Source organism: Chelonoidis abingdonii, chromosome 10 (genome assembly GCF_003597395.2).
Source record: "Chelonoidis abingdonii isolate Lonesome George chromosome 10, CheloAbing_2.0, whole genome shotgun sequence".
Lineage (NCBI taxonomy): Eukaryota > Metazoa > Chordata > Testudines > Testudinidae > Chelonoidis > Chelonoidis abingdonii.
Window position 1 is genome coordinate 17,408,036 of NC_133778.1, and position 22,322 is coordinate 17,430,357.

Here is a 22,322-nt window from a genome sequence, read left to right on the forward strand (position 1 = left end):
TTTGTTGATGTTGTTTTTTAAACTTCCACTGCCACAGCAAGATACTGGATTTAATGGACCAATATTTTGAACCAGTAAAGCACTTCCTTTGCAACTACTCCATGCATTCTACCATGGTGCAACCTTCTAGTCTACCATAATGAGCTAACAGTACTTTTTAAATAGCCAAAACAAAATATTCTTCTTAATGCAAGGGCCAGGAGGCTCTTTATTATATTTTAACTCTAAAACTCATACCTCCAAATGGAAGACCCACTATACATTCACTAAATGAGACTCATTGCTTATCTTAGCTCAGAAAATCCATATCCAAGTAAGTTTTCAAAAAACAACTTCTTTGTAAATTCAGGGATCAGAATGCTACAAAAATTGGAGATGTTGCCACATCTGATTTGAGACATTCTAAACTATGAAACCAATATAAACGTGGAGGACTCAGAACTCTTGATTTATTTCAGATTTCATTGAAGAGACAGATAGTGGGCTATGCCAATTTAATTTCAGCATTGATGTTACTTCAGTCAAACTGCAGTTTAACCAACCTACATCATATAAATAACTTTTACAAAGTTGCAAAATTTGCAGTTCTCTACTATACATCTCCTTAGTTTTCTAATTACTTCCTCCTCCATGCAGACAAAACAGAACAATGTATTTGCAGTTGTTCCTCCCTACATAGGACTCTGCTGAATCTCACTGCATGCAATGTTATCACTCATCTGCTGAACTGAGTGAGAATGTTTTCACTTACAACATACCTGGTGGCATCTCCCATTACTTTAACAGCATTTCATACATTTTGTTCAGTCTAAACAAAGCACCTAAAAAAACCCCTTTCAAGATCAGGGGTATTTTAGAAAGATCTTATAGAATAAATGAACATTGTCTCTTGACTTTGCAAGATTACGTCAGGGATAACATTACTCATAAATATCAGAAACAAAGCACCTCAAATCAAAACAATCTCAGAAAAAGAATCGAAAAAGATTTTAAAAGGCTGCAAAATGCTTTCAATTTTTTTTTTAAAAAACCTCAACTACGGTCTTAAAATTTGTTGCTATGAGTTTTATTTTTCACTTCCCATCTTTTATGGACAGACAATGCCAAAATTATGATGGACCAACATCATTTTCTAGATAGATGACAGGTTCCACTAACTGTACTTGTATTAAAACTCTCTCTACAAATCTCTTTGCACTCTGAAATACTAAACAGCTGTATCTACCTACCTATACATTCAATCTGCTTTATTTACAGTGCCTTGAGAGAGACAGAAAGGACACCATGATACATAACTGCCAGACTATCCCACATCAGTTTCAGCTTTTACTCTGAATATAAGAGTACCATAATAAAATAAGTTATATCAATGAGTTTCTTTCCAGACATCAATTTAAAAAAAAACCTGCTACCCAGAGACAGAAAAAAAAAAGAGTTAACTTTGTACTTTATGGAATACAAAATAACAATTAAAAAAAACCCTCTCACTCTTAATTGAAATAAATCATAACAAATAAACTTACTAATAAGAGATTTCTTTTTGACCATTCTTCTTTTAAATTTGTTTTTTCAGACAAATGATCTTTACTAATTATGAAGGAAAATATTTCCTAAGCCACATGCATTTTTTAAGTCACACAAATAGATAAAGTCTTTTTTTATTATTATTTTTAAACTGATACTTTCTATCAAAACCTTCTGTACTTTTCCCCCCTCTCTACTACCTCCAAGATGGTAGGAAAGTTGTTGTTTTGGAGGGCAGAGGAGCTGCTCTCTGATGTTATGTCCTCTCAGTGCCTGTAGTGGTGCTGTAGGAGGCTGCTGGCTCTCTTCTTGAGCAGCCCCAGCAGCCCTGCCTTCTTTGCTGGAGAATATATTCAGGGATTCCCCTTAATAATCACCTACCCTCTGAGCACTTTGTACTTTTAAAATAATAAAAAGCCCCCCAAAGCTTTCTCCCCCACAAAAGCAGGATCTCCTCAGAGCCAGGGGGGCAGCAGCAGCTCAGCACAGAGCCCGAGCCCATTCCTGGTCCCTCTGCTGGGGAGGAAACTCTGATCTGTCAGCCCAGCAGAGGGAAAGGGGGGAGAGGCGAGAGAGGAGAAAAAAAAAGCAGCTGGAAAGGTAAGCCAGGCCCGGCCTGCATCCTCGGGCTCGCGTAGCGCGGCAGGCGGCGCGCAGGGGGCAGGGCGGGCGGCCACGCGGACTACGCGACCCCGGGGATTCGACGGAGTGCTGTAGGCCGCAGTGGGGGTGAGGGCTGTCGGAGGGATTTTTAAGACTTTCGGGTACTAGGAAGGCAGGAAAGCGGGGGTGAAGCGGCCGCTGGACCCCGGGGGACGGGAAGCGGCGCCTCAGTGTGTTTGAATGTAAGGTTAAGGGCGGAGAAGGGGGCGGGTAGGCCTCAGCCCGGCGGGGCCTAGCCGCTCCCCGCCCCCGCCGGTCCCCGCGCTGCGGCCCCCCACTCACGAAGACGGACGGGCTCCTCCTGCCCTGCATGCTGCTGCACTGGGCTCCACGGGTTTGGGGGGGTCGCCGAGGCCGCAGCAGGGGCTGGAGCCTCCCCGCGCCCGCCGGACGGGGATGGTGGGGGGAGCGGAGCCCCCGGGGGGGGGGTGGAATTTCATGGGATCATATAATTACTTAAGTTTTATTTTAATTGTAATTAGGGATTGAGAATGACAACCCCCCCCCCATCGCAGCCTGGGAGGCGGGTCCCGCGGGGGTGTGCGTGTATGTGTGTGGGGGGGGGAGATTTAACAGCAGCCGTCGGCCTTTAAAGTTTAATGTAAGGTTTTCTTTCTGCCCCCTCCCAATAACCTGCCTGTTTTATACCTGCTGCTGCTATTTATAAGTAAAATCATGGGGAGAGTATTTTCTTCTTTACTAAATGGAGGAGTGGGGGTTAAATCCTTCCCTTCCCCGCCCCCCCAACCAACCCGTGTCTCCCTCCTTTCTGTTTCATTATAGCCTCCTCGAACATGTGCATGTCAATTTTGCTTTGAGTTATTTTGTTTGAATTATAACTTTTTATGGGGTCCCGCCTTGGTTTGTGGAGGGGGCTAAAGGTTTGGGGACCTGGCGAATTGTTAGATGGACATAGGTTGGTCTCATTAGAAGCAGCCTTGCATCACTTGACTCCAACTCATTCTGTAATTTTGAGTGTGAATAAATCTTTCCCCCTCTTTTAGTGCCCCTCTTGCAAGGTCATTATATCTTTCCAGCTAACTTCTGTGTCTTTTTTGAGAGTTTTGCAGGCACTGTCATTGATAGTCCAAGCACATTGACACGTGCAGTGTTCTTGGACTGACTCTAGATTTGTGAATGGGGTGTGTAAACTCCTCCTTATCTGAGGTCCGATCCTGCAGACAATTATCTTGTATAGTGTTTACTACCAGGAGTACGTTATGTAAGCCATATGCTTAGTACTAAGTGTTTGCAGGTTAGGGCCGTTGGTCAGTTTTGTATAAAAAGGCTATGGAAAGATGTTTCCGCAGACCACTCTTTGATAACAAGAAAGTAAAAACGTTTGCATCCAAAGGTGTTTTAAAACTTGGATATTGATCCTATAGTCTGACTCTGATAATCTGTGTGCAGGTCATTATCTCTGTATGGAATCTCACTCCCTAATTGCAGTATCAAGGCCTGATTTATCAGTCATTTATAGTGGCAAATAATGAATTTGATGGGAATATAATTCTTACCCAGGAACCCTCTTTACAATCCTAGTACATAAAACTGAAAACAAAAGCAGTTTTCCTGGGGAAAGTCAAGTGCGTTAGCTATACTTGAGGGTCCACTGTGGGAGACAGGTAAGTAAAATAGCTCTGATTTTTAATAGCTATAGATACCAGTGATTTGTTCCAGTGCATTTTAATATTTTTTATTAATTGCTTTGTACATATAACCTTGAAGCATTTTTAAAAGCATAAAAAAGCTTGACTTGACACCTGATATTCCACTTTCAGATTTCAGAATAGCCAAGTTATAGTTAGCCCTAATTTTGTTACGTAGCAACCTGCAATAAATGTGTGTGTTCCCCGTTATGGGCACTTCTTGAGAGTTGATTTGCCATTCTTTGTTTGTAAATTTAGCAATATGTCCTGTTCATATATTACCGTCCCATGTATCAACAGTAGCTCATGCTTGGACTTTGCTGGCAAAGTATTACACTGGCTGACAACCCATCCTCCAGAGCACTATTCTGTTGTAAGAAAGTGGCACTTGGAAACCAATGGGACAGCTTTAAATTTGTCAGAGCTGACTTATGGACTTCTAAGTGAAAGATCCCAATGCTGTTTTTATTTGTACAAAGTTTCTACTTTTTATTTTTATTCTCGTTTTTGGAAACATTATAGAAACTAACAACATTAAGAAAACATCCCAAATTATCTATATTTTCTTTTCATGTGTGCGATTCATGTTTTCATGAAAATGTAGGCTCTGATCCTGCAAATATTTATGCATGTGCTTGCTTTTATACATTGTTTGGTGTAAATTACCAAAGCGCCATTGTGAAGCTATGACAGTTTACAGCAGCTGAGGATCTGCTCTGTGAGTACCCCCAGTGACTTATTTCACACACTGTGAGTGGTATGGAAATCAGTGGTGCTGTTCAGTGTGTAAAGATAAGCTTATGTGCAAGTCTTTGCAGCATTGGGAATAAAAGTGCATATTTGAGTTTTGTTAAACCTTATACACAAGTGCATCATTGGAATTATTTCAAATAAGTACTTCATAATGTCATGGCCCTCTCCCAGCAGATGTGGAATAGCTGCTAGATGTATTGCAGAATTTTTCTGAAGACAATTAGTTCATTTTCAAACCATGCAAGTTAAAGTTACAAAGGAGGCCTTTTCAGGAGACATTTCTGGGTTATCGAGGTTTTCACTGTCCTTTGCCTTGACATTTTCTCACAGGATTCTAGTTTGTTTTGGCATTTATATTGTACCAGTACAATAATTTTGTTTTATTTTTTTAATGTTATGATGGCTAAAAGATTCCATTTATTCCTTTTTCCAAAGACCTGTATCCTGCAAAGAGAGCCTGCTCTGGCAGAGCAACATATGTGCAGAGAGCCTGTAGAAGTTGGTGTGGGTCTGGGTGGGCACATGGCTCTGCCTTTGTGAGTCTGACTGCAGGATTGTGGCTTTAGCATTTATCTTTAAATGCTGCAGTCTGTGTTAATGATAATTTAGAAGACAGATCCTGATCTTGCAACCCTCACTGACAAGAATAATCCCATTGAAGTCAATGGGAATATTTCCTTGAGTAAAGTTTGCAGTATCAGGGTATTTTGCTGTATATATCTCTCCTCTGAGGTTTCCCCTTTGCAGTTTAATCTCGGCTTCCCCATCTTAAATGGTTACTGGTATTTAATGTTTGTGTATCTTCGTACTACTTATTCCATGTGCTGATTATTGGGTAAAATGGATCAACTAGAATTAAAATCCTTCTGTGCACTTTCCAAAGGAGAATAAATAGAAGAATCAGTTCAGTTTTGTATCAATAAAAGTTAGTTTCTAAGTAGGTTCATTTGCTGCTGCCAGTTGTAATCCAAGCATTGTCTGACCATTATTAATCAGAGTAACACAATTATTTTATTACATTTTAGTATATATTAAAATGTAATTCTGTTGATCTTTTGGTTCCATGCAACCGCTTTGTGCAGACTTGGAGCCCAAACAGTTCTGAGAAGACAGAATGAGGACAATATTTTCACTTCTAGGTTCCTAGGTAGATTTTAATATATGAACAAATAGTCAAATATAGAATTACAGATAATTAGAGAAAAATGCTATTATGATTAAATTAACATGTTTCTAAAATCTGAGAGCCAACATGGAAAGCAATACTAGTAAGCTGCGATGTAGGCCTGAATCACTTTGTTTCCTAAAATAACATTCAGTATCAAGTGTTAAATATTTTTTGCTTAAATCATGGCAACATTTTTTTTAGCCAATGCATTTTATGTCAGCAGTGATAATTCAGTAATACAAGGTAGAGAGTGTGTGTTTGTGTGTATGTGTACATGTTTGTTCAGTCACTGTTGTATTCCAATGAGCCTTGATCCTGCAAATGGACCTTGAGTGAACACTGGCACTCATGTGGAGCACTGTTACTCTTGGAAGGGCTCTTCAGAGGTCTCACAGATGAGGGCCAGGGACATTCTAATTATGTTTTGTTAACTCTTGTCGCTATCATTCCCTCCATGCTGCTATAAGTCTCTTCTGTCAGAAGATGGAAAATAGTTCTATCTGGCTAATGGAGTCTTTTAATTTTGTTCTGTTGTTGTTTCCAGAATTATAGCAGATTTGGTTTTGTCACTGAATGTAGTAATGACCCGAGCTGTTAAATGGAATTAAACTAAAGTAATGATTAGATCATAGTATGGGAATAAGGGTTGTAGCTTTATGGTACTGATGATGATCAAAATGAGGAGTGATGTGACTTTCCTTAAAGAGTTTTCTATTCTACAGAGTAAAGACTAGATGGTGCAAGATTGGTAATATGAAATGGAACATGTCAGCTCTATCACTGATTCTAATCCAGCCCCTATCAGTAACAACTGGAAGTTTTATTCCTGTATGGTGTCTTTCAAATGGCTGGGCTGTGGGATGAGTTGGGTGATCTCAGTCAAGTTCTGAATAGATCAGACGCATGTCTCACAAGCCACCAAAATTGCTATGCTTATTGGCAGTCTCAGCAGAGAAGCTAAAGATTTAACAAGTGTGAAAGCCAAACATCTGATACCTAGAGGTGGGCTTTCCAGGTCAGGGTTGAGGAGCAGTGTTAGAACTAGCACAACTTCTATGGATGCTGTATCTGTGAGTAAATAGAGGATTTCGGTCTCCCTGGCCATCAGATTGGCACATTTTAGAAACTCATACGTGGAAAATGTATTTGTCTGTCATATGTCATGCGTACACATGAACCAATATCATAACACTAAATCCACACTACACATTTAAAAATACAAAACAACCAAACTGAAGTGACATCTTTAATTATGACAAGTGTTTGGAAACTACAGTGTGAAACTTTAAACTTAGTCCTCATAATTACACATCTTTTAGCCCCAGACAGATAATTGTAATCCAATTTACAATGCACTTGGGGATTCCATTCCCTAAATGTGCCTCATACAGATAGAAATGTATATCTACAAGCATGCATTTTAAAATGTAATTAATCTGTGCATTAAAATATTATCATATTTGCAGTACACGTGTCTTCTGAAAATTATGAAGAGTGTATCCTTGGTGTGCTAGATTCTCCCTCTGTGACTGGGCCACCAATTTCCATCCTAGAGTAGAGCACATGTCACATCGCAAGTTTCTGCATAAGATAATACTGACGTTCAGTATATGATTATACAAGGGGAAATCTCTGCCAGTTTGCTGGGGGATCATACCACAGAGTGGCTTTGCCTTGTTCAGCCCAGCCTCACAACATATTCCCTCATGATGCTGAGTTAGTTCTCATATACACAGACAGAATTACCAAAGGAACAGGTTTTTCCTCTTATTTATCCTCTCAGTAGCAAAACATGGAGAGAATGATGTGGTCCTAGATTTGAAAAGTTACAGTATTTTGCTGAGACAAAATGGGTGAGGTAGTACCATTTATTGGACCAACTTCTGTTGTTGGAGAAAGAGACAAGCTTTTGAGCTACACAGCGCTGCTCTTCAGGTCACACTGCAAACACCTGTATTTTGCTGATACCTGTTTTGTGGGTCCTCTGGTGTATTTCTCCCTGTTGCTGCTGACTAATATTAAACCTCACTACTTTAAAATTATCTATTAATATATAGCCCATGCTTCTAAAAATGTACTTCTGGTTTTTGTACACAGATCTGGTTTTTAAATAGCAGCTTGTGTGCATTCATGGGATAACTGCAGGCACAAATCTGGAGAGTGAGTTGAAGCTGTCTGAAGCAGTCTCTAGCATAGGCACAAAAGATACAAATCAAGTTTCAGAAGGTTTTATGCCCGATATTTTGGGTGCAAAGCTTTCCAGAGGAAGTCCACATTTCACAGTCTTCATCTGTTACTGAATATTGTGGGACAAAAATAATTTCTCTTCCACCCACTATTTAACAAACATGGTTTCAGTTCTTTTCAGATACGCTTACTTGTGCTTATTGCAAATGTATTGCTCTACTTGCTTATTTAGTGGCAAGAAATATTCTGTAAAAAAGAACTGTATTTCATTCACTGTAAAATACAAGTTCAGATCAAAATGAAAAAATATAAAGTTCTTGCAATATGTATATGGTATGGTAGTTAAAAGAAAAAGCTTCTTTAGATCCAGGGTTACATTTTGTTTACATAGGCTCTGATCCTGCAGTCAGACCCACAGATCCTGCACAGCTCCTCTGACTTCATTGTGTGGGCACTGGGGTCTGCCCCTGAAGATCGAATTGCAAGATTAAGACATAGGCAGCTGCTCCAGTTTTATGTAATGGCTAGATTTGTTTTTGTTACTGTTGTATATTATTAAATACAGTGATGCAAGTGATCACTTCCTATCAGACAGAATATTTCACAAGGTACTGTTCACATGAGTTTGTCTTGGTGCATATGCACAGAATCCAGTAATTCTAACCCAGTGATTGATATGGACTGGAATATGTGGGGTCTGGCCTAGTAGTCAGAGTAGGAATCGGGTCTAGTGGGAGCCAAGTGTCAGCACCAGACTCAGCTGCCAATTACCAGAGCCAGGGATCAAGTCAGAGTCAGAACCAGGAATTGAAGTTGAGGGTCAGAGCTGAGGTTAGATGCCAAATGCCAGAGCGAAGGGTCAAGTGGGGTCAGAGGCGAGGGTCAGAACCAGGAATGGTAACTGATGATTGGAAGCAAGTTGTAAGGGCAGGCAACTGGAGGAGAGGCCAGGGTCAAGCACAGAGCAGAAGCACAGTGGGAGGAGGAACAAAGGCAGGAGCCAGGAACAGAGTGGGTATCAGGAACATGGGGGTTAGGTGCAGGAGGTAGGCACAAGCAGAGTCCAGTGCAGTCACAACAGGAAGTCATCTTGTTGCTTGGGTGAACTTCCTGTGCCTCCTTCTGACTTAGTGTGGTTGGACCAGTTGATGGAGTCAAGCAGTCCTCCAATCAGAGCTCTTGTAGGTGGCGCCTTTGCTAACACTGTAGTGCAATGGTTCTCAAACTTTTGTACTGGTGTCCCCTTTCGCATAGCAAGCCTCTGAGTGCAACCCCCCTTTTAAATTAAAAAACATTTTTTAATATATTTAATATCATTATAAATGCTGGAGGCAAAGCGGGGTTTGGGGTAGAGCCTGACAGCTCGCAACCCCCTCCATGTAATAACCTCGTGACCTCCTGAAGGGTCCTGACCCTCAGTTTGAAAACCCCTGCTGCAGTGCTACTAGCTTGTCCGTCCACCAGATTTCAGCAGACATTGGGTGCAGGGCCAGGATCCAGCAGCTGTTTGGGGGCACCCAGTCTTGGGTTCATGACCTGATACTTCACAGTGATTCCCATCCCCCCCAAAGATCCATTGCTTTCTGTTATTATTCATTGTTTATACTTTATATGACATCATAGTTCTGCGTGGTGCCTTACACATAAATAAAAAGGAGAACACTGGGCCTGTCTCGAGGAGCTTACATTTTAAGTTAATTCCAGAAACACAGCTAGCATGATAACAGACCTCAGTGGAAAAGTGATAGGGAAGTCTCTTAATGGAGAAGGGAATTCAGTTCCTGGAAATTGGCTATGGGCAAACTACAGCAATGAAACTGGTTGGTATGGGTATTTCTTGTTAGTTATGTTGGAACAGTTTTAAATAACTTTTTGATTTTCTTTGGTGTTTCAGCTTTGAAAATCTTCACAAAATAAATTTGTGAGGAAAGATTTGAATGAGAAGTTGATTGACCAGTGAAAGATTAGTCAAGGCCTATAAGGAAAGAAGGCATGAAGAAATGAATGGGAGAAGAAAACAGTGGGTTTGATTAGGTGGATGACTTTTGTGGCTGAGAGAGAAGGGGATGAGATGGGGAATAGGTAGTAAAGAGGCCAGCAGTGAAATTTCTGTTGCAGTCGTATGTATGTATTTTTCCCTCTCTGGAGGGAAGAAAAAGTTGACCTGTCGGGCTGAATTCATCTCTCTGTTACACACTTCAAACCTTATTGACTCCATTGGTTTTGTGTGATGTAACTGAGGGCAGAACTTGGCATACAGTGTTCTACTAATGGTTATAGAGGAAATAATTAAAGAACAGAAATCTGGCTTGTTGTAGACACAAACCTTATTCTGAGCTCACTTACACTCGGGACATGATCAACTTGAAATCTTGTCAGTAAAATGAGTTAAACTTAGTTGGGAGGGTCCTATGCTAATTTTTGTGGTTTTACAGTCACATTTTCCTATTTTAAAAAAAAAATCCTTTTCATTGTGCGTATGAAAACTACCACAATTTCCCCCCTCCCCTTGCAGCTCCCAGCTGCTTTCTGTTCTAGTAACCTTGGCTTTTCCTTGTAACAATAGTAAAAATAAGCTTTTTGGACAAAAGTCTGAATTTTTTTTATTTTTTAAGTTGTGTGTCTATTTTGACATCAATACGAGTTATCCTGGGGGTAAAGCAGGTGTTTGAACAACACTTCCTAATCTGTATCAAAAACACTTTTGTTCCTACCAAGATGTCTGAGATCTCCAGAAAGCTTTACTTCCTTTGCAATGTATTTTTTTAATAAATTAAATCACTTTTATCACCTGTATTTCTGTTCCACAAATGCTCATCAGAGAGCGAGAACACATCAGAGAGAGAGAACACAGCCAGTCAATGAATAAAATACTTTATTTAACAGAATGCATTATCTGGATTGCTGATTTTATGATGAAAGATTACTTTTATTTTATAAAAATTTGTCGTAAATTAGTTCCTCAAAATGAAGTCTTGAGAATGGCTAACAGATTTTTGGATGATGCAGGGAATGATTCTCTTGTTGGTACCATGTCAGTGATATGTATATGAACACTGTATAGTTAGTGTGATTTTGATTTCAGGGCAAAGCTTTTGAAACAGTTTGAAAATGTGATAACTTTCCAAACCATAGTTTCAAAAGGGAATCCTTTTGTCTAATAGTTGGCAAGGTCTTCCTAATAAGGCTACGTAAGTGTGTTTTATAGAAACATCTTTCCCTTGATTAATCCATTTTTGTGAGATCATTGTGCTGAAATACTGTTTCTCCCTACAGTAGACTTGATTCTTCACTGTCTTGCTACTTGATCGGTCACATATGCCAATGAAAAGCAGGCATAAAATGCTGCTGATTTCATAGCATTTTACACTGATTGTACACAGGTAAATGACTGCACAAGATGCAGGGCAGTGGAGAGTAAGTCCCAGTGTCTGCAGTCTTTGCATTTTAGCATCTGCAATGGAACTGTTTCTTTAATAGAACTATTTTGGGGGGGGGGAGGGGAGGAGGAAGAGGTGTAAGTTAAAAACTGTTAAAATTAAGAATAGAAATAAATACTTTTCTGTATGTTTTTTGTTACAGGAAATGGAATAAAAATATAGTTTAAATAATTTCTTTGTGAGTCACCCAGTTTTCAGAGGTGGCTGTGGTTGCTACAGGTGCTCTATACCTCTGAAACTCAGGCTACTTATTTAGGTGCCTAAATGTGCCTAACGGTAGACATCCCAAGTTTTCAAGGATTTGCCCAAATGGATTACCAAACTTGTGTTAAATAATCTCAATTAACCCACATCCTCCTCTGCAAAAGCCCAGGAGAACAGTTGGAATGTGTAGCTTCTCCTGGATGTCACCAAATCCAAGCTCTGACTAACCAAGGAGGAAAGCAAATTTACCAGGCAGTTAACTAGAGCACCTCAGATTATCTCAACTGCCACAGTAATAGATGAAGCAATCTTTCAGATAGCTGGGATTGAAACCATTTATGGCTTTAAAGAGCAAATCCAGTGCCTTAACAGTCTTTGTTTTATTATTATTATCATTGTTGTTATTTGTGCTACTGTAGCACCTAGGAGCCTTGTTCATGGACCAGGACCCCACTGTGCTAGGTGCTGCACAAACACAGAACAGAAAGATGGTCCCTGTCCCAAAAAGCTTCCAGTCTAACTATGACAAGAGACAACAGATGGATACAGACAGACTGGGAAGTACAAGGAAACAATAGATCTCCAGTCCATTCTGATGGGATATATTCTGGTGACTGGTTTTGAATTTCTATAGTACTCGCTCCTTGGTGCATTCGGAGAAATTGGTTAAAGTGATTGATGTTGGCTTGAATAGTATAATTTGGGGTATGATAAGATGTTGATTTATATTTGTGCTTCATTGTTCTGGTGCAAATGAAGTACTAAAGTTGCATGTGTGTATGCGCGCGCAGAGAGTGATCTGGTATAAAGGTTTTATTGCATGTGTTTGGAATGGCCCTTGTTATTCACAAACGAGTTATGTAGCTCCCTCCAAACTTATCAGTAAACACTTTACAACATATTACCCCATCATGTATTCAGTGGCATATGTAACATAGTTAGATGTAAATCTGTCAGGAATGTTTTATAGAATTTGTTTAATTTATTGAAATTGTTTCTTATATCCCTTTCCTTGTAAATCCAGGTGCTTTTGTTACCCAAAGTACCACTGTGCAATGCTTGGTGTGAGAGACATTTTAACTAACACTCACAAAAATGACTTAAAACAGCTTTTCTAGACCTAAACATGTCACAACACTAAAGTAGTTTTCTCAGGGAGCTATCAGGCGGGAAGTGATCACTGACCATAGTGGGAAGCTCCCATTTCCAATATATAAAGCTCCCTTTCTAGCCCCATGAGGCCACTGGATAATTAACTTTTAAGGTAAGACATTTTCATTTACAGAAAAGCTGTTGTGGCCCAGGACTGACCTGCGCTTCAGACAGGAGTGCAATTTTTTGGATGGGGAGGAGGAAACCTTTCTCTGGCAGACTTTGAAGCACCACAGTGATTTGCAATATTAAAATATTTCCCTGGAAGAAGGATTAGTGGGAGAGAGGGTAGGTCAGCTGGTCCTGGGTATGTGTTAAATTACACAAGCATATGACAAATCAACTTATCACATGAATAGCACTTCTACGTACATGGTGTACAAATCTTAATAATTGAAAAAATGGAGCACAGCAAGTTCAGGACTGCGTTTCAATTCTTCAGGGTTGCTTGTTTAGTTAATAGTTGAACTCAATCATTACAAACAGTTTTGCACAATGTAAGCTGGGCATTAGCAAAGTAGCTGTATCATGTATATAGAGCTGAACCTAATTGAAAGCTGCTCTGGAAAAGAAGGAAGTAATTGCTAAAAACTCCAGAGTGGTGGGGAATTAGAAACGAAAGGGCTGGCATGTGAGATCACAGATTTCTTTCTATATACCTTAGTAACCTCTGCATTTAAAAAATGACTCCGTGCTACAGCTAATGGGTGAAATCCTGGCTTTCCTGAAATCAGTGGGGGTTCTGCTGTTGACTTCAGTAGAGCCAGGATTTCACCCAATAAGTATGACAAAGTAAGTAAAATCTGGCTGGCCTTGGAAAAGGCTGACTACAGATTTATGCAGAGTCTGTGGGGATTACAAATTCCAAAAACCATACACCAGATGTGGGCCATGCAACTATAACAAAAACTTAACTGTGCTGCAGGAGTACTAAAATTAAATTTTAACATATCAGGGCTGCTATCTTCAGAAGGTTATTCTGAGCAAGGTATTCCACTGAATACTAGTGTGCAAAAATTTGGGTTAGTGATATGTCTACATTCCATTTAATAATTGACTGTGGATTATCTAATTCATCCAGTTTGTTGGGTGTTGGCTGAGCCATGTGCTGAGAAACAACATCCAACACCTTGCCTACTATGCAAAATGGTCCCGTCTGCTTTAATCTTGACCGATTTGGACCTTTTTGATATTTTTCTTAGACAATCTGCTTCATCTGACTCGTCATCATTCCAGGATAGTGGTCTGCTTGGGGCTCTCTCCTAACATTGATATGGTACAGAAGATTTAAAATCAGGTACTGTCGTGTGTCCTTCCCCTCAGCAAAAACAAAATGCAGAACTTAATGCATCTTTTTTTTTCCATGTGATTTTATCTTAATATTTTTGGTTCTTTCAGCTGATGTTCACAAGGAATAGAGTCACGTGATGTATGAAGGCAAACACATACACTTCTCTGAGGTTGACAATAAGCCCTTGTGCTCATATAGCCCCAAACTGTGCAAGCAGAGGCGACTTAACGGCTACGCCTTCTGTATCAGACACGTTCTGGAGGACAAGACTGCCCCCTTCAAGCAATGTGAATATGTGGCCAAGTATAACAGCCAACGCTGCACCAACCCTATCCCCAAATCTGAGGACCGTAGGTGAGTGATGGTGGCCCTCCGTGAACTGGAAATAGCTTCAGTCAGCTTGGCTACAAATTTGGTCTTACTGATTGGGAACTATCTTCATGGTTAGGGAGAAAGGGGTCAAATAGATTGAATATCGGTATGTTTCTGTAAGTCTTTTTTTCTTTTCTTTTTTTTTTTAAAGACCAATATGGGTTGTTTTTTTGTTTGTTTGTGGGGAATCAGATAGGGCAAAAGAAAGAAGCAAAGTATATATTCAAGCAAGATTATTGCTTTTCCTCAAACTTCACTTCAAACTCTACTGATCAAACCTTTACATAATACTTACTTTTCCACTTCATTTGTTTCTCTACTGAGTATACCTGGGAATTGATGCTCTGAAAAGGTGCTTGAATTGCTTGAGGAAGATGGTGGTTGGACATCTGGGTTTGGTGGGGTTGGAAAAACATATAGCTGGGGAGTTGCAAGAGTGCATAGGCTCCTGGTGAGAGTTTGGGGAGCTCAAGGGAGAATCAAAGTTCAGGGCTCCCTCAGTTTAGGTACTCACATGTCCCCTATAACCATATTATTTGAACACTTCACACGTTAATAAATATATCTTCAGAGTATCCCTGTGCGGGAGGGAAGTATTCATATTTCACAGTAGGAGGATTGAGGCACAGAAATTAAATGACTTGCCCAAGGTTACATAGGAAGTCTGTGGCAGAGCCAGGAGTTGGAACCAGACTTCCAGAATCCCAATCCTGTGCCTTAGCCACAAGACCAGTCTTCCTTGCCCTTCAAGACTGGTTTAAATATTGACATCATTGGAGTTGCATGGGGTATAAGTAAGGACAGAATTTGGTTTTAATATCCTTATGTTGTGTCTGACTTGCCTACAAGTTGTGGTCAGAAATGTGGCTGACTTCTAAGTTTGGCTGCATGGTGCCCATGATGATATATTTCTGAAGAGACACTATCACACTATTAGTATAGTATTTCAAACGATGAAATAAAGTGTTTATTAACTATCTGAGATTGGAATTTGTACCATGGAAATAATTATTTTTAACCCCAGAAGTAAACAGAATATGACAAAAAAGAAATGGACAACTCTTCACTGACCTTTCATTTTATTAGCTGCCATTTCCTAACCTTTCACATTATTATTAGTGTTCCCACTGTGCCCTACATATAACTTCCTTTTCGGTTCCCAGCTCCATCTGTTGTCTGAAACAACAGTTGGATTGTACTCTAAATTAACTTGCACTTCACCTGCCATTTCAGTTGAGGAGACTGATGAAGTGAGAAGAACGTTTACCAAAAGCTCTAAGGCAAATGCTTAGATGGCACAGAATGAATAATTTCAAGGCATGATTTGATAATCATTGACCATTCCTCTGCTAATATCCGGTAAAGACTGGAGATAAGTTTAAAAAAAAAAATAATGGAAATTGTCAGATCAAATGATACATTGTCATTTCAGATGCAAGAACTAAGTGGGCCAAAATCCCAGTTTACCTTCTAATCATACTTTTTATAAAACCTCCAAAACATAAGTGAAAGTTCCTAGGTCCCATGTGTCCCCATGTAGTTTGATATTAATCTTTCAAGCGTGAAACCAATTCATTGTGTAAAATAAAATGTATCAAAATGTGTACAGTACACTGTGCTAACTTCTGGAGCGTGTTGTATCAGAATAATTAAACTGCACGACAAGCATTGCATTACAGCATTTGAAAGTTGAGGATAGCTGGTGTGTGGAGAAGGGAGTAAAACTTGAATTTCAAATGAGAGATGTTGGAATGAATATTTTCAAAGACGGCATCTCAGAATAGAGTTTGCAGTTTAGCAATAGGGTTTCATGAGTTTCCAATAATAATTTTAAAGCAGGCACAAAATGACAGTTCTTGGCTGATGAGGATATATCTATATCATAGGAGACTGACTTTTCACAGTCAGTTCAGTATGGAGATATTTGCCATTTCTTCATCCTTTGCTTGCCACCGTTAATTTTCTATGCCAAGACTTTTGTATTTCATCTGACAGACAGCCCACTTTCATTATACAGTTTGTTACATAATGGGATAGGATCAGAAGTGAGCCATAGAACGCTTTGATAACTTTCATCTCCATCCTATATAATTTGGAAGCTTATAAAAAAAAAAAAAAAGACTTACAACACTTTGCACTCACATGCAAAAAGCCTCAGATCTGATCAGAAGATGATAAAATTATTTCCTGACCCCCAAGCAGAAAAATAGTTAATATTCCTTTAACTTATTAAATTAATTATTAACCATTCAAGTTCTTCAAATTAAATCTATTAGTACACGACTTCATCATCTCAATTAGAAGTCTATTCTGCCTATTCAAGCCTCTCTGCAAAATTACATGTTCCCTCTTAACTTTGAATTTGTCCCCTAATTCTGATCTGTCCAAGTACTGCAAATGGATAATGAAGCTCAATTGTATTATTTTAATTATGTTGCATTACACTTTATATAGATTAAACACTTATCATTTCATCTCTTAATTGTCTTCTTTCAAAGTGAAATAAATCCACATTTGTCAGTCTCTTGTGATTTGTAAGTCCCTCCTTTCCATTTTTTCATCTTTCTTAACATATGTGATACTCTTCAACTTAACTAGATCTTTCTTTCAGTAAGATAATTGGCACTCATCACTACTCCAAGGTCTTGTATACACTAGAAAGCAAAGTGTGTTAGACATCAGGTATAAACATGGCTCCCCTAATCCCTTCACCCTTGAAGTGATTGTTCTGCTGGAAGTCAGTGGAGCTTAATACCCTTTGTATATTCCACGTTTGACTGTTAGTTCTAATAGGTATCAACCACATTCCCTTACAGTGTGTGTTGATCACAGTTCACCCTGTCCACACCAGAGTGACAGGTGTTTTTATCACTGATTTTGGGGTGGGGAGGGAGAAATGATCATATTTGACATTCAGCATAAAGTACTTATGGCTTCCGATTTTCAGTTTTAACTGATAAACGTCAATAAAACACTACCCGTCAATAGAAATTGGTGTTTATCCAATAAACATCAGAAATGGTTACTTGTGTATATAAGGGCTAATCTACAAGGAGCAGTAATTTGGACTATAGGGGTATGATTTTAACTGCACTAATGTGTTGCACATTAATTGGTCCATGTCAACCCTGTTGGTGTGCTCTAAAGATTCTCTAGCGTGCTTTAATGTACTGCTATGTTTGAAACAGAACTATGTTAAAGTGCACAAGGGAACATTACAGAGATTACTCATTACAGTATATTCAAAGAGAGCCCTGAACTACCTCTTCTTCCCCTCCAATTTAGGACATATATATAAAACTCAAAAATTGCTAAAAATAACCCCCCAAAAATGAAATTAATAAACTCAGAAAAACAGAAGCCCTAACAATACACATAGCTTCAGAACAGACTCGCCCTTTGTTTGTAGCATAGGAATGGCCTGCACGTGGTTATCTAACCAGTGTTTCATGAAATGATAGCCTAATATCTTTGGATTTGTATCTAGAGAGATTACCTGTATAAGTAAATGTTCTATTAACCTTAAATCCTGCAGTACTATCCGTTAAGGATTTAAAAGATCCAGAGCTTTTCCCTCTACCATATTAAAGAGAAAATGTCAGATTAAAAATTATTTATATAAAAACATATAGTTTGAAACTGGCAATTTTTTGCAATCTAACTCCCTGTCCTTTCTTACTTATTTTTTTGTGTTTCCTTTGATTTGTGCAATGAAAATAGATTAGTCAGTTTCACCTTCTGGCTCGTGCCCACGTACAGGGCTGCTGCATTTGGGATACAAACACTGCAGGGAAACATTTAAACCAAACAAAACTATTTTCATTGGATTAACCAAAAAAACAAAACAAAAAAACCCACCGTGGAAACATTTCCACTGTGCTTGTTTTGTACTTTTTTTCCCATTAAATCATTCTGACAATGTCTCTTGCTAGACTGACACCTATATTAGTTAAAAATACTTAATTTCTTAACATTAAGCATGTGAGTACTCCCATTGACTTCAACGGAAGCGGTGTTATGTCCGGAATGACTTTTACCTATTACAGCTATCAATTAAAAAAAAAAAAAAAAAAAAGGTACTTCAGTATTCCTTCTACAGGAATCTCCTTCTCACACTTTTCCACAAAGATTGCACACATTTAGTATCAGCCCTCTGCTTTCTACCTATTAATTCATTACGTTTTGTAATCTATTAACTACCTTACATTTAGACAATAATCTATAGCAGGGATTATCAAACTTCATTGCACTATGACCCGCTTCTGACAACAAAAATTACTACATGACCCTAGAGGGGGACGGGGACCGAAGCCTGAGTCCACCTGATTCCCACTGTGCCACGTGGGGGAGTCAAAGCTTGAGCCCCACTGCCCTGGGTGGGATAGTGGTCAAAGCTGAAGCCCAAGGGTTTCAGCCCCAGCCAGGGAGCCTGTAACCTGAGCCTCGCTGCCCAGGGCTGGATCCCTCAGGCTTCGACTTCAGCCCTGAGCCTCAGCAAGTCTAAGCCGCCCTGGCAACCCCATTAAAATGGAGTTGTGACCCACTTTGGGGTTCTGATCCACAGTTTGAGAACCACTGATCAATAGTGTTAAATTTTGTCATGAGGTTTTGAAAATATTAACTCAATTGTTCCTCTCCACATAGACGAAAAATAATTTCATTTTAAAAATGCATACTGACTCATAGCTATTAAATAGTACCTCCCCAAACATGTCTGTAATCTATCAATAAATATCTCCAGTTTTTAATTTAGATGTTAAACTTTCAAGCCTGTAATTTTCAGCCTCCTTCCTTGAGTCTGTCTCTTTAAATATAAGAATTGTGATCCCCAATCCTGCAACTTGAAATAGGCAGATCTCCATTGGCAACAGAGACTCTACGCAGGTGCAGAGAAATCATAGTTGCTATTTCCCAATCATCTGATGGTTCTAGAGTATCTAGACAGCCTAGAATTAATTGTTTATCTGTTAGATTCCCTAATTTAGTATGTCATCTGTCGCTGTAGATCATCATTACTCATAGTCCTTTAGTGTTAATACATCTGAGACAGACTGTCAGTGGTTTTAAAGTAAAATTAACTAGAAAAGAGTTAATTTTATAGCAGCTTGAAATCCATATTTGTGCTATAATGTGTGTGTACATTTTCATTGCATTATATAAGCAATGCACAGTGATGCCAGGATACAACTTTTTTGCCTATATTAATATAGTTTTTGATCTGATTTACTCAGTTGCTCTTTATGATACGTACTTAACCATGGAAAGTAACACAGTTAAAGCCATTTATTTAGTTGCTTAATCATCAAACAGAAATAGTGGCCCTTCTCAGCAAAGATCTCCAGTTCAAGACTGTCCCTGGAAAAAGCCTCTTGTAATTTGTCTCTCAGTCACAGAAGTGTATTAACTCTATCTTTTCAACGTACACCATACTAAAACCATGCAAATTTACTCTCCGTGAAAGAACAGCCTGATAGCAGAGGTTGTAGTCTCTATTATAATTTTAAATGTGGGATTTTAAAATGGTTCCATTTGACTGGCCCTTAATAGCTTTCTTCTTGTCAGGACCCTTCAGTTTATATTCTAATGCAGTGGTTCTCAAATATTTTTTTTTTTCTCGGACCACTTCAAAATTGCTGAGGATCTTGGCAGACCACTTAATGATCTTTCCAAATGTTGCTTGTACCGTTCGCTAACTATTGTAAAGCACTTTGGATAAAACCGCTATATAAATAAAACAATAATAATGAATGTTTTTTGTTCTACAAATAAAAAGCACACAACTCATATTTTAATACACCTCTACCCCGATATAACGGTGTCCTCAGGAGCCAAAAAATCTTAGCGTGTTATAGGTGAAATCACGTTATACTGAACTTGCTTTGATCCGCCAGAGTATGCAGCCCTGCCTTCCCCGGAGCACTGCTTTATCGCATTGTATCCAAATTCATATTATATCAGGTCACGTTATATTGGGGTAGAGGTGTATCAGTATTCTTACCTTTCTAATGCAATGGATGTGCCCTCTCTTCTGCCACGGCATTTCCCCAGCTGGGGCTGGGAAGTAGAGGGGCATCTCTCCCTCTCTTCCCCACCACAGCAGCCACCGAGTTGGGGCTGGGAAGGAGCCGGGTCTCTCCCCCCACTGCAGCAGCCACCGAGCTGGGGCTGGGAAGGAGTGGGTCTCTCCCCGGCAGCCAGAGCCCTGTAGTTGGGGAAAGTTGTCTCTTTCTCTGGCCACCGCAGCCCTGCACGTCCCAAATTCCCCCTACCCCCTCTTCTTACCCCACTGTCCCCTCCCACATACCCCCTATTCCTCCCAAGGCCACCACCTCACCTTACATATGTGTCTTCTGCAGGATCCAGGCACCTAATTGGTGGAGCCACGTCTGTGGGGCTCCACCAATTAGTTGAGTGGCTCTTCATTCTCTTGTGTGAGGTCGCCAAGGCACGCACCTTAGCAGGAGCTATCCACAGATCACCTGACTGGAGCTCGCAGACCACTGGTGGTCCACGGATCACAGTTTGAGAACCTCTGTTCTAATGTATCATACAGTCCATTTGTCTTGTTCACCTTGCCCTGTATGTGTCCATTAAGGATATGAGAGATAGATAAATATATATATTTTTTAAAAGATAGGTATTTGGTTCTCATATGAATAACATACTAAGACTTTTTAAAAATCCAAAAATGATAAATTCTCTCGTGGAAGTTTTTATTTTATATTATGGATCTGAAACATGGGAGGTTATTGTAGAAACTCATTAGTACACAAACATGAGTTAATAATCTAATTTTTTCAGTGGCAGGTCAAATGGTTTTTGTTGTTGTTGGGGTTTCCTGTTTGTGGTTTCATCTTTTTTGCTTTCTTAAGCGTGTTTGTTTTAAAGAGGAGAAAAAGGAACTTACTGTTTTCACTTTTGAAGGTACTGCAACAGCCACCTACAGGTACTTGGCTTTATACCTAAAAAGGAGAGGAAGAAAAAGAATGATCCAATAGAGGAGGTGAAGGTCAGGCACCAGATGGATGCTATGGCCTTCAGTCTGACAGTGCCCACGCTGGCCTTGAAGATGTCCAATGGACTGGATGGGATGTCCCTCTCTCCACCCGGGGCTAGGCTTCCTCTCCACTACCTGGAAGCAGAGTTAGAAGATCCCTTTGCTTTCAATGAGGAGGATGATGACTTAAAGAAAGGGGCAACGGTGAGGAAAAAGTTGCAGAGCAAGTTGGCCCAAAACCGGCAGCGCCAGAGAGAAACAGAGATTTTAAAAGTTCACCAAGAGCACTTTAGCCCCCTTCCTGCACCTTTGCAGCAGCAGCCACTGCAGCAGCAGCAGCAGCACTCCCATCTGCCACCTTTATCAACTTCTTTAAAGCCTTCAGGGCTATCGCAGGGCTTAGTCTGCAAGTCACCTCAACCTCAGAACACCAGCCTACCAATGCAGGGAGTGGCACCCACCACACACACTATAGCACAAGCAAGGCAGATGTCTAACAAGAGACCCCTGCCTCTCCTGCCACCCACCAGGGCTCCTGTCATGGACCTACCAAGGACTGATCGGGTCCTCATGAAAGCCACAGCCTTTTCTCCACACTCATCCTGCGTGAGCCGGCTACAGAGACTGGTGAAACTGTGCACTCGAAAACAGCAGCTGGAAACTGATCTGTTTCCACATTTAGGTAGGTAGATAATTACGTACATCACTGCACTGTTTTTTCAGGTTGCTATGAGGGTATATGCCTTTAAATTCATCAGGACATGCACTTATACCTTTCTGAAAGGGGGAAATATGTCGAGATGTATAGGCAGGTCACATCTGTTTTACCACCTTTTAAAATTTTTTTATCACTTATTAAAAAAAATGCTAGTTAATGATTTTGAGAGGCTACACTGAGGTATAACTCACTCTCAGGTGTGTG

The 22,322-nt window shown here is 39.8% G+C and overlaps 1 protein-coding gene across 3 annotated transcripts in view; it reads left to right on the plus strand.

The window, feature by feature from the left end:
* The first annotated feature begins 1,503 nt into the window (after window positions 1–1,503).
* INO80D (INO80 complex subunit D) overlaps window positions 1,504–22,322 on the plus strand; it is a 59,814-nt gene continuing 38,995 nt past the window's right edge. For 2 of the 3 annotated variants that reach the window (XM_032779235.2, XM_075069977.1), the window contains exons 1-4: window positions 1,504–2,124; window positions 13,943–14,037; window positions 14,139–14,385; window positions 21,328–22,082. In XM_032779235.2, the coding sequence (XP_032635126.1) occupies window positions 14,168–14,385; window positions 21,328–22,082 (973 nt within the window). In that variant the 5' untranslated portion in view covers window positions 1,504–2,124; window positions 13,943–14,037; window positions 14,139–14,167. Of the gene's footprint in view, window positions 2,125–12,007; window positions 12,199–13,942; window positions 14,038–14,138; window positions 14,386–21,327; window positions 22,083–22,322 lie in introns of all 3 variants that reach the window. The other variant, XM_075069976.1, reaches the window with a different exon arrangement.